Source organism: Physeter macrocephalus, chromosome 19, assembly GCF_002837175.3.
Source record: "Physeter macrocephalus isolate SW-GA chromosome 19, ASM283717v5, whole genome shotgun sequence".
Lineage (NCBI taxonomy): Eukaryota > Metazoa > Chordata > Mammalia > Artiodactyla > Physeteridae > Physeter > Physeter macrocephalus.
Window position 1 is genome coordinate 325,517 of NC_041232.1, and position 13,766 is coordinate 339,282.

General features: G+C 38.0%; 1 protein-coding gene across 10 annotated transcripts in view; it reads right to left on the reverse strand.

Annotated features, from left to right (window-relative positions):
* SPIRE1 (spire type actin nucleation factor 1) overlaps positions 1 to 13,766 on the reverse strand; it is a 217,323-nt gene that overhangs the window by 167,445 nt on the left and 36,112 nt on the right. For all 10 annotated transcript variants that reach the window (XR_008616012.1, XM_024120731.3, XM_028480732.2 and 7 more), the window contains exon 2: positions 2,213 to 2,247. Coding sequence is in view for 9 of the 10 variants with exons in the window: in XM_024120731.3 (XP_023976499.1) it covers positions 2,213 to 2,247 (35 nt within the window). In the remaining variant the exon portion in view is untranslated. The remainder of the gene's footprint in view (positions 1 to 2,212; positions 2,248 to 13,766) is intronic.

The following is a 13,766-nucleotide window of genomic DNA, read 5'->3' on the forward strand; positions in this document are numbered from 1 at the left end:
CTCAATTTCGTTTCTTTTTATGGCTGAGTAATATTCCATTGTATATATGTGCCACATCTTCTTTATCCATTCATCCGATGATGGACACTTAGGTTGCTTCCATGTCCTGGCTACTGTAAATAGAGCTGCAATGAACATTTTGGTACATGACTCTTTTTGAATGATGGTTTTCTCAGGGTATGGGCCCAGTAGTGGGATTGCTGGGTCGTATGGTAGTTCTATTTGTATAAAACTGAGAAATTTTGATTGAATCATTCAAATTAAATTGTTTAAAAATAATATTAAATATGTTAATATGTGTAATGTTCTTATAGAAACTCCAAAAAAAATAGTGAAAGGGGTGGTATTGTTTTACATTTTTGCAAAATCCCCCCCTCTCTCTGTCTCTGTCTCTCTCTCTGCCCCCTTTCTATCACTACCAGCACCAAATGTATGGTCTTCCCCAAGCTAAAAAACAAAACAAAACTTCCTACTTAAACTATCTCCTCCTTCTCTGGAGTCAAACTTCTTGGAAAAGTTCCCACTCCCTCTACTGCCCCTCCTTTTTATTATTTTAATTATCAAAGTAATATACAGTGACATTCTCATTTCAAAACAAATCCAAGCAATATAGATAAACCACCATCCACAATCCCAATCTCTTCCTAGAGGTAATGACCACTGTTACTCTAAAAAATACCCTGAACTCATTCTGTAAACTGAATATCACACTGAACTTTTTATTTTCTCATGATTTTCCCTCTCCAAACAGTTAGACCAAAAAAAAAAAAAAAATCTGAGAGTTCTGTTTAGATTCCAATTCTTTTGGTGATCCAAGTTATGGATCAAAGAGGAGATAACATGAAGTGACATTCCTATACAAAGCAAGTGCTAAACAAAATGTTAAAACCATGTTGATTTTATGGCAACAAAACATAGTAAGAATAAAGAGATTTACGACTATGCCTAGTATGTAAAATCCTCACATTTCATTACCTAAATGCAGATGAATGCTGATTATATTTGTATCACTCTGATGTAGATAATAGTGTCTTTAGAGTTTATCAAACTTTTTCACCTATATAATCACTTTAAAATTTTACAGCCCATGAGATTAACAGAGATTATCTTTAACATTTTATAAGTAAGAAAGCCAAAGTCCTGAGAGAAAAAACTACTAATATGCTCAAAATTACATAGCTAGAAAGATGCACACCAGAAACCACAGACAGAACTTTTATTTTTGGACTCAAATCAAATCCCAATCCTTTATATCATATTGAACAATACATCAAAAATTGTCACAATATAAAAATATTAAGTTCTTGCTCATTTTTACAGCTAATTTGGAAGAAATTACCTCTACTTCTCAAGTTGAACAGAAAACATAAAATGAGTTGAATAACTTCTGAATGCAAAAAAGAATAATTTTTGCTTCTTTATTATATAATATAATCCCTTAGGAAGCTGACATATTACTTAAAATAACAATCAAAATTTAGTAAAACCTACATAAACATGTAAATATATTATAAAATTAGAAAAATAACTTCTTAAATCCTTAATTAGGCATTGCCATTAACAAAAGAGCTAAGACTCCTAATTAAGGATGATGCAACAGCTCCAGAAAAGACCACCACATACATAATTCATCAATGCTGCCCTCATATTTCAGTGTCACCACTGAAATTTCTGCAAGGGACACATGGAGTCGCATAAATTTCATAATCAGAATTTTAAATTATTTAAATTATTAGAAAATAATAAACCTACTTATACAAATGACAAAGCATTTAATTCATCAATAATCTTGCTGAAACACTTTCCAAGTTCCTATTTTTTCCTACTCCCAGTCAACTCCATAGGAGTCCAACACATTTAAAAGATTTATTATGACACACTACATTGGATTATTTAAAAATTGAATGTAAACTACTTCTTATTAAGGGCTCTGAATCTTAGTTAACTCCATTTCATAAACAACAACATAGGAAATTTTTTAAGCTATGACTAAGCTGATCTTTATAACACACCTTGACATTTTAAAACTATGGACGAGATAACTGATTTTTCTTCACCTTTTACTCTTCCTAAATATAAAAGATATATACTTGCTCTCAGTACATCCTTATCAGAAAACCAAAAACCCACAGTGAGATATTTCAGAACTCAAGTTAGTCTAAATAGAACTTCAAAGCTGCATTACTGAGAGATATTTGAGGATTTCTCTTACCTCTGTTTCTGTACAATGTGAATATTCCAATTTACCTGTAATGAAAATACAAAAAGTTACTTTCAGAGGATTTTGGGTTTTTTATCATTGACAAAGAATATCTGAGCTATTCTGACTATGGCTTCACTATATCTATGAAAATTTATACAAAAAAAAAGGTGTTAGAATGACCAAATTTCTGGAAGGTCCTGCTTAGGGATTTAAGTTTAAAAATACCCATAAGAGAATAATAAAGAAAAAGATGGGAAGAACATGCTTAACTGTAATAAGATATAAAACATACACACATATTTAATACACATATATAAATTAATGAAAGTAAAATTAAAATACTTTTTTCTTGCTTTCTTTTTAAAATAACTTAAAATACTTTAGAGGCCTTTAAAAGGTACCATTTAAAATACTTTTAAATACCTTAAAAAAATCTTTAAAAGACTCTTGGGCTCTTCCCCAAATATATTTCCAGTTTAAAGTTACACTGATCGTTTCAATTAAAGCAGAAATGTTTCAAACTCCTATTTAATATACGATGGCTGTGTTTCTTTAATACATGAATAGACACAACCATATAATTAATTTAGTAATTCTTCCAGTAGAGGATCATCTATAGAATAACCAGACTGAACAATATTTGGCTGCACCAACGTTAACATTTTCTCGTCATCACTGAGACATAATACCAAAGAACATGTACAGTTACATATTTCTGTCAATTTGGGTGATTAAAACATACTTTCAAAATTAAAAAAAACACTACTTTTAAAGGAGAATCACTTATTAAATAGCTTTAACAAAAAGAATACATATTTATATTGGATGCTAAAAAACTTAATTTCCCCAGTCTACATTTCTTAAATTTCATTGTCCTAAGTTCAAATATATATTTATCTCTACCTCTTTCCCTCCACCCAAAACTATCTTTCCTCCTAGCTAACTCCTTCTCCCCAACAACTGATGGGTTGTTCCATCAGTCTGTGATTTTTTTTTTTAATGATTAATGAGAATTTATATACCTTAGAGTCTATGATGATACCACCAAAAAAAAAATCATAAATAATGTTTTTATATGCCTCCTAACTCTTAAGATGAAAAATAAAGTTGATACCCACATTTCTGTTGACCTAATGATACTAATGTGAAATACTGGCTGAAATTGAGACCAGAAAATAAGGAACCTTGTGTTCTATGAATTTAAAATGATATATAAGCAATAAATAATTTTAAATCATATGAAGACACAGACAAAATGGGTTTAATATATGTGTGTATATACTAGAGTTTGATAAATATATAACTGTTATTTATATATTTAGTGTTATATAAAATTATATATTATAGTTACATTTTTCATGTTATATATTATCTTTTATATATGACTGCTCAGAACATTAGTGCTTTTGGTAGATTAATTATACTTCACTCCTATAGAAATGGTAATTAATTTAACATAGGAAAGTACTGTGGACAGGAATAGCTCACAGAAGGGCACAGAATACCTCTCAGCAAACATTTACCGAGTGTCTACTCTGTAAAGGAGGAAAAGGAAGGGAGAAATACAGTATTAAGACAAGCCATACAGAGAGTAACCTCTTTGAGAGTACATGGATATACATCTTCGGTATGATACATTCTCAGGGTAAAGAGAATTACAAAGGAAAACAATTTTATGTAGTAGGTTTGTTGTTGGTAATAGCGTTGGTGAAAAATTCTGAAACTATTTTGTATGTACTGTAGCACTGAGAAAACTAGTAAATACAGTGATATTGTTGGGAATCAGCAACAGAGGGAAAAGAATATACAAACCTAACATGTGGGAAGGAGAGAAGAGCCCTGCAGTGGCGAACTGGACCAAGAGGTATTATACAACTTCAGAAAACCATCTATTTCCTAGCTCTGCCCTCCAAAAGAGGGAGAAGCAACAGCACCCCAGTTTGCAAGAGCATTCCTAGCCCATTCCCACTCAAAGGAACCAGGACTCCAGGAAATTGGCAGAAATCAGGGCTGGAACAGGTAAATTATAAGATCAGCTTCATTACTTTGCACTAGAAAGTAATGAAGTGCTCAAAGAATGACAGAGGTACAAGTCCTGTAAGATTTTTTCAGTGACCTCTACTATAAAACTGAAAATGCTTTCCTGTAAGAGTACTAAAATTTTTGTTAGAACACACGCTGCTTTCGGTTATTCAATCTGAACTGGTAAGTCACACAAATATGAAAAGGTGGTTAGGGACTTCCCTGGTGGTGTAGTAGTTAAGAATCAGCCTGCCAATGCAGGGGACACAGGTTCAAAACCTGATCCGGGAAGATCCCACATGCCGGGGAGCAACTAAGCCCACGAGCCACAAATACTGAAGCCTGCGTGCCTAGAGCCCATGCTCCGCAACAAGAGAAGCCACCGCAATGAGAAACCCGCGCACCGCAGTGAAGAGTAGCCCCCACTCGACGCAACTATTGAAAGACCGCGTGCAGCAGCAAAGACCCAATGCAGCCAAAAATAAATTAAATTAATTAATTAATTAATTAAAAAAGAGAAGGTGGTTAAGTATGAAGTGCCTGACCACCTATACTACTCTGCCATCCAAATCCCTGCTCAGACTCTGACCCAGGAATCAGAAAATCCCAATTACATGACAGCAGAGCTTCAAGGAACCCTGGAAATGATCTTGCCCAATCCACTCACCCATAAATGGGTAAGCTGAGCCTGAGGAGCCAAACATGCACAAAATGACAGAGCAAAAAGAAGCCTCCAAGGCTCTGACCCCCGCGCAAGTATCTGTGTGCTTTTGTTACCCTGCTCCCCCATTCCCACTTGCAGGGGCCAGTGTCCCAGCTACCTACCACCGATGACATTGTTTCTTGGGAAAGGCACCCCCGATTTAACAGTTGGAAACTTCCAGTACAGCACCTAGGATTTTCATGTGACACCTTTGAGCCTTTCTTCAAAGGCTGGCCACCTCTGTTTACAGAACCAGACCTAAGGAATCCCTCTAAAACCTACAATCTTATGATTTCACTTTCAACAATCCCCTGACTTCACTTTCAACAATCCCCGTAACCTAAGCTGATGGTAGGCCTAAGCAAGGTTTGAGATTATTAAATGCAGTAAATTAGTTCTTTCAATTAAAGTAACAACTTTACTGATTTATTAATTCTATTAATTTTTATTAGGTTGAGTTTAATTAGAAGGCTAGATTAACTATGTGATGATACAAAATAAAATCAAATATCTGAAATAGTATTTAAACATTAAGTTTCAAAATATTTTAACATTATCAAAGTACTTACACACTAGGAAGAGGGATGATTTGCATAGCAAGCCAAAAATTCATTTCAGTATTTCTCAAAAGGAAAGAGCATTTTAACAATGCTGCAAGAATCAAGGCTGGGGTTTAGACCCTTCTTTTTAACTAATTCTGAAATATCTGATGCTCTTAAGATTTACTAGAAAAGTTCCCTCATGTCCCAGGAAATAGAAAAACTAATGTCTTCCTATAAATTAACATAGAATGGCTTTAAAAAACCACACTAGTCCTAGTATGAAATGTCTGTCATAAAGAACTCATCACCTAAGAAACACTGTCATCTTTAGCAGACATTTTAAATCTCAAATGTTGATAATCAGATAATCCCACTCAGCAGGCCTGCTCAATAAGGTACCAGAGGGAACACATCCCACCCAGTAGGCCACTCAGAGCCCTGCTGTTCACACAGCACTTTCTGAAACGGCCTCACCTCAGTGGAATCACAAATTCTGATGAACCACACAACTATCTGGTGGAAATTAAGGCATTGTTTCAAAAAAATTCACAGATGTTTACAGAGGTGAATACAGTTTTAAATTAAGGTAGTACTCCAGTCTGCGGGGTAGAAACCTCAGCATATGGCTGAATTATCACACAGTCACAGTATCAATATGATTCAAATTAGCTGAATATACAAAAGGCAAACTATGCCTGCCAAAGAGACACAGAACCCCGGTAACTTTTAGGATGAATAAATGGCTCTGAGAATTACTCTACAATTTTTTCCTATGTGACCAAACTCTGGGCAGTGTCTCTAGGTCTATCTGTTCTTTTTCATGGTGAAACAAAGCAGTATCAATAGGTACATCCATCTTCTCGCCAGCTCACTCCTATCCCCCTCGTTCCTTCAATAAATATTTACTGAATACCTACTAAATACTACTGGTAACACTGATGATAAAGCAGCAAACAAGTCAGGCATGGTCCTTGCCCCATAGGGCTTACATGTTAGTGAACAGAGACCAAAGAAGGCAATCAAATAAAATAATTACAACTGGTAATCAATGCCATTAAGGACAGAAAAGGGAGATAAAGAAAACAGCAGGAAAGACTCCTTGAGAAGATGACATTTAAATAGAGACCTTGAAGTGGGGTAGCAACTCACTGCAGGGTTGGGGAAGCTGCTGCTCTGTCTGGAATGAGGTGGCAGCTATGGGAGGGCCCTGGAAGCTTCTGCAAGGACAGGCGGGGGCAGATCACATGGGCCTTGAAAGACAGTACAGGGAGTTTCAATTTGAGGTGAAGTACAATGGGAAGCTCATGGAGGATGCTAGGAAGAGCGTGAGCTGGTGCGAGATAGGTTTCCAGGTCAGTCATGCCATATGAAGAAAGCAGCAGAGAGGGTCAAAGTGAAAGCCTGCGGCCAGTGAGGAGGCCACTGTCACTGTCTTGGGGGAGCAACGGGGCTGCCAGCCTGGTGGTGGCAGCATCCAGGAAGAAAAGCAGTGGATGCAAAGTATAAATCAGGAGCAGAACACACAGAACCTGCTGATGGGCTAATCAGGGGTGGAGTAGAGGAAGAAGGAAAGAAGGATGCCCTGAATATGCTTCATTTTTCCAAGGAAAGTATTCTCAACAACTTGATCAAAACTGATCAACAACAGCACTAGCTTAAGAACTCAAATATTTTATAAGGGAGAAGTAGTAGGCTTTTTGGACAGTTTTTATATTAATACTAGAAAAAAAAAGAGAATAGTTTTGAACTGTTAACAGGCTGAAATTTAGCAATAAAATAATTCCTGCAGCCTAACCAAGCCTGGATTTCTGAAACACCATGGCCACTGAGGGCTTAGAATCCATGATCAGCATATACTTTAGTTTGCTGGCGGGGGAGGGGGGGGTTGTTTGTTTGTTTTTAGGCCACACCATGCAGCATATGGGTGGGATCTTAGCTTCCTGACCAGGGATCGAACCATGCCCCCTACATTGGGAGCACAGAGCCTTAACCACTGGACCGCCAGGGAAGTCCCTAGTTTGCTGTTTCTGTATCAAAAGTAAGGACAGTGAAACTATGTAATCATTAGCTTATACCGAGCTCCCCCATAAAATTATTTTTTCCAAGTTACATTTTTAATGAGGAAAAAAAAGCTATGCATTTGACATAAAAAACAGCTACATAGAGGATACTTTTATTTTGACTGTTAAATTATAAAATCATTATCCTCTATGTCAAACAAATTCACTAGTATAAATGCTCAAAGATTAACAGGAACTTAGAATTTAGAAATGGGAGAAAACTAGTATACTCTCTGACCAACTAAAGAGTTTCATTAAGTTTCTCTTCTTGTCCTGGCTGTCAGGAAGAATGAAATAAAATTTAACTTTCCACCGCCATAATGGCCCTGTGCTAATATATTTCTTCACAATTGCTGATGTTCAAGCAGTTGAATATCTAAGTAAGCCTTTCTCTTGGCTGCCTTGGTAAGGCCATCTGGTAGAATAAGTATCAAGAACAAGCCTTTATATTTTGACAGGCCTAGGTTCAAATCGTCCTTCCATCACTTAATAATTGTGTGATGCGACTTTAAAATAGGATACTTCCCAGAGTTTTCAGCTTTCTCATCTACAAAAAAAGTGGGATAATTCCAACCTCATAAGGCCAATACGAAAATTAAATGAAATAAAAAATGTTTTGAAGTGCTCTGCACGATGCCTACAGTAGGGGCTCAGCAACTGGTGGGCTTATCATCGCAACCCTGTGGAAAGAAGGGTGACGTGGACACATGAAAATGAAGTCCTAAGTAAAACCGGCAGCGTGAATTAACAGAAAGATCTTAGTTATTCTTCAAAACTCTTGTGATAAAATGTTCTATAGAGAAACTGAATATAAATTTTTATGTTTACCAGATTACAACCATGTAAAAGAGGTATAGACTTTGAAATACAAAAAGTAGCTAAGTCATATGATGGATTGTTGTAAAATTCAGCTCATTTTTAAACCTGCTCACTAAGATCTTTAAAAGCCACTACCTTTTACTCTACACCTCTCTCCAGAGCTTCCTAACACACACACTCTCCTCTCCTCATGTGATGGTATCTGGGGGGACGACATCAGCAGAGGCTCAGGCCAGGGTGGTGGGAAGGGGGGTTTCATCAGTTATTACTCAAAAGTGAAAATAAGAAAGTATGGAATGGCCATATCTATCATCAACCCATGAAGAGACTAAATAAGCCAAATAATGACACCCCTCCCCCCAAAAGATGTCCAACATCCTCATCCTCAGACTCTGTGAATATATTACTTTAATGGCAAAGTGATTTGCAGCTGTGGTTAGGGGTCTTGAGGTGGGGAAGAGTACCCTGGATTATCCAGGTGGGACCAATGCGATCACAAGGGGCCTTACAAGAGATCCAGAGAAGGAGCGGTGGTGATGGAAGCAGAGGCTGGAGTGACATGACTGCAGGAAGGGGGACACAAAGTCAAGGAATGTGGAAAGCCTCTCTAGAGGCTGGAAAAGGCAAGGAACAGATTTTCCCCTGGAGGCTCCTGAAGGAATACAGCCCTGCTAACCGCTCAGTTTTAGCCCATAGGACCCATTTTCAGACTTCTGACTGACAAAACTGTAGGATAATAATTTTGTATTGTTTTAAGCCACAAAATTATTGGTGATTTGTTACAGAAAACAAATACACAGACCATCAAAAAGTCAAAGCAATATGACGTCCTCTCACCCTCCCAAACATGACCCTCAGGCCACCCTGTATACTGGCAAATCCCATAGAGAATGACCCACAGGGTGCAGGACAACAGAGCACAGTGGTTAAGAGCAAGGACTCCAGGCAGACTTTTGGGGTTTGAATCCCAGGTGGGCTGTTGGCTGTACTTAAGGCCTCTACACTTCACATCCCATTTGTAAGGTGGAGGTTAATAACAGTACCTATCACAGGGTTGTTGTGAGGAGCACAAGTAATAAGCTGCTTAGCCTGTCACCTGTCACACGATAAGGACTTGATAAAACATTAGCTCTATTACCACTTAAGTCTTTGAAGCATTCTCTCCAGGGAGAAAATAAGTCAAAAAGACTTTCCTCTTCCAAACCCAAAAAGCTGTGGTCCACAGACCGCTTGACCCCTCAGATATGGAGGTATAATTGACAGGCCCACACCCATGCCCTGGCCTGTAAGGAGGAAGCTCGCCATGCCATCTGTCCATCTTGAGTCCCCTGCACCTGTACGTGCTGCGTCAGCCACGGGAGAAGACTTGGGGCTCACGGCCCTCACCCCACTCTCCTCTGCCCTCCCCTCACCATTTTCTCTCCTCCCTGTCCCGTCCAGGGCATGTAGTGCTCATCGTCCACTGCCTGTGCACAGGCAGAGAGTCTTATCTTACCTCTCAAGTTCTCCTTCCAAAACTGACAGCACTAAGAATGATTCTAGTTTTTATAATTTTTCATCTCCCTACCCTGAATAACTCTGGTTGAATGCTTCATTCAGATGGACTGACAATTATTTTCACAAGGCCCCAACCTTAAAGGAAATGCTATGATCAATGGAACTATTCTGAACACCTCTGCCAGAAACATATTAAAGACAAAAGGGATCCATCCAAAATTTCCTAGACATTTCTAGATATCCATGCCATTCAAACCACCCCCACAATGCTCTTTTAAATTCTAAGAAAATAAATTATTGTTAATGAAATATTAATACTTCAAATTAATCCACACTTGCTTTATATGGATCAAACATATTCTACCTGCTGGTGTGAAGCCCAGACCTGAGAAGCACTGCTGTAAAACCTTCATTTTTACAGCTGGGGAAGCTAAAGCTCTGAAGAATAAAATGACTCAGTGAAGGTCAAAGAACTGGGACCAGTCGCCCAGGCCAGTAAGGGAGAGACTAGGAAGCAACAAGTGCCTAGAAGTGAAGTACGGGTTGGCACTAGGGAGCAAAGTTCAAGAAAAAGTGAGAGAGTGGCATGGACATATATACACTACCAAACGTAAAATAGATAGCTAGTGGGAAGCAGCTGTATAGCACAGGGAGATCAGCTCGGTGCTTTGTGACCACCTAGAGGGGTGGGATAGGGAGGGTGGGAGGGAGGGAGATGCAAGAGGGAAGAGATATGGGGACATATGTATATGTATAACTGATTCACTTTGTTATAAAGCAGAAACTGACACACCATTGTAAAGCAATTATACTCTAATAAAGATGTTAAAAAATAAATAAAATTTAAAAAAGAATATTAACAACAAATTTTGCTAAGTACCGGACTTCCGGGACAATGCCCCATATTTAGTACGAGTTCCAGGGCTATAATTGCAAAGGAAGAATGGCAGCTAAGTACTAATGGTGGTCCAGCAGTTAAGACCCCATGCTCCCAATGCAGGGGGCCTGGGTTTGATCCCTGGTCAGGGAACTAGATCACACATACCTCAACTAAGACCTGACACAGCCAAATAAATAATTTTTTTTTTAAATTTGCTAAGTATCACTTTGGTTTACTCATCCCCTGCTCACAACTAATAAATGTGGGCAGAGAAAAAAAATATGCTGTGTTTAAGTGAGCTTTATAAGTCCCTTTAATAAGACAAAGGAAACCCCTGAATAATCAGTGTGAACAATACACTTAATCACATTTTGTAGGATTTGGAGCATAATCTTACCATTTTAAGGAAGTGTAGAACTTAAAGCCATTATATGTTTCCTTGTATAATCAGCATTGCTCTTACAGATGACTTTTTTTTTGGCCACGCTGTGTGGCTTGTGGGATCTTAGTTCCCGGACCAGGGATTGAACCCGGGCCCTAGGCAGTGAGAGCGAGGAGTCCTAACCACTGGACCGCCAGGGAATTCCCTTCAGATAACTGATTTTGATCCTGACCCTGGTGAGGAACATAACCTTTCATCTGAGTACCACTTATGGATGAAGCATTCATTCATCTCTTCACTCATGGACAACATTGTCTGTGTGACAGGTTCTCCCCAGAATTTGACTCTCCTTCCTTGAGATCATCTGACACCCACTGGCAGACTCTGCCCCAAGCCAGGCTCTAGAACCTTCAGCGTCAAGTCACCTTTGCCATAAACCTCAAGTTTAACTCAATTCTGAAATGTGGGGGCTTCTGCTTTAACTGAGACTCAGACTGTACTTTGCATCCTAGATCCTGTAACTAAATCCTTTATTTAAAAAAAAAAAAAAAAAAAAAAAGGAAGCAAGCCGTGGCTTGGCTTATTATTGCCAGTTGCCTTCCTAGGGACTACCTAGCCCTTGGACCTAATATCCCCAGCACAGACCACTTACTGGCCCTTATCTACAGTCCCTGCCTCCCTTCTGGCTCTGCTTGCTCATCTGACAAACGAGCCCGGCTGACTGCCTTACAGAGCTAACACCCCTGATTTCTGCCCCTCCTCCACCACCAAACCCTCCCAACCTATTCCATGGCACTAGAGTAACCAAATATAACTGAGCCTGTTCTGAAATGAAAGTTCTAGTAATACATTTTGTTAATTATTAGGTTATTTTTTTCTTTCTATTTAGCAACCTTAATTAACTAAACTTTATATCATCTCATAGAACAAACATCATTAAATGTCAAGTATTTTCTACTGAAAAATAATTACTTCAGTTTCAGCATAACTTTTTTCAACAAAACTCAAATACTAATACTATCTTTATCTGTCTCATGTAATTTGGCAACACTCAAAGCTTGTATAGCAAAGAGGTTTCCCCTCCTGTGCAAATTCTAGTCAAACAGTAGTGGCTGTCTAGGATGCCACTTTCAGAAGAGTTCTGAGGGCAGCTATGGGGTGGGAGGAGCCCGTGGCCATTTAGCAATGTTTCCATGGCACAGAGGGAGGGGCAGTGCAGAGGCCACATTTCTGACACTCCTGTGTTGGATGCGATGATGGAAGTTGTGGTCCTTTTCGTGTACAGTTTGGATTTGGGTTAAAAAAATTTCCCTAGTGATATTAATCCAAATATTAGTTGCCTAAATTTCATGAGACCTCAAAAATACACTGAGATCACAGCACTTTATCACTTTTCTTCAAGAACAAGGAGAACTTGGAGGGGAACTTCCCCAAGCCAAATCATAAAAAGAAGATGACTAGTGAGTGTTAATCCCAAATGTTCTCATATTTCCTAACAACTGAAAAAATCTGGCTGTCATGCATTTCATACCCTGTGTATTCTCCTAAGAATCTCCTCTCCGCTGTAGCCTCTGATCAAGTACGAGACCATCCTAGCCAAGAGGAACCCTGCCAGAGAGGTATCTCAGGTACTTCTTCTATCCCCAGACTGAAGCTCCTTTAGATACAGCACCATAACTGCCATCTATATCCATTTGCCCAAATATGTTACTTATCCTCTATCAAGATTGGGTGTACCTGATTTAAACTATAAAAACTACCTAGGCACACATTTTTACCTATTTAACCTTTAGTATATATATAGTGTGTATGTGTGTATGTGTGTATATATATATATATATATATAAATTTATATCATACCTATGAGTAAAATATAGGGTTGGCCAAAGAGTTCGTTCAGGTTTTTAACCAACCCAATACTAAGTTCTTTAAATGCAAATGGAATCAAAATGACTATTAACTGCAAAAGGAAGTCAGAGTTAGGGATCAACTATCAATAGAAATTTTTTTTACAAATTTTAATCATTTAATCATTTCCCACCAATAAAATTTAATTTTATACACATCAGAAAAAAGAATAACCAAATGTTTCATCTAAGCTATGTCTTATCTTACAGTTCTCAAATGAAATTGGTTTCAACAGTTTAGGGGGAAAAGTTATATTTACATTGTTTTTTATTATTAATGCAAATAAGCCCCCCAAAACTCCCCCAAGGATTTAAAGTGGCCAAATTAAATTATGAAGAAGTGAATATCAAACAAGTTAGAAAGTGATAAAGTGAAAGAAAGCTAAATTCAAGAATACTATATGTTTTTTTTAATTTAAAACTAGTCTTGGTCAAACACTAACTTTCCCTGACATTTTTTTTTTATTAACATCTTTATTGGAATATAATTGCTTTACAATGATGTGTGACTTTCTGCTTTATAACAAAGTGAATCAGCTATACATATACATATATCCCCATATCTCCTCCCTCTTGTGTCTTCCTCCCACCCTCCCTATCCCACCCCTCTAGGTAGTCACAAAGCACCGAGCTGATCTCCCTGTGCTATGCGGCTGCTTCCCACTAGCTATCTATTTTACGTTTGGCCGTATATATAAGTCCATGCCACTCTCTCACTTCGTCCCAGCTTACCCTCCCCACTCCCTGTGTC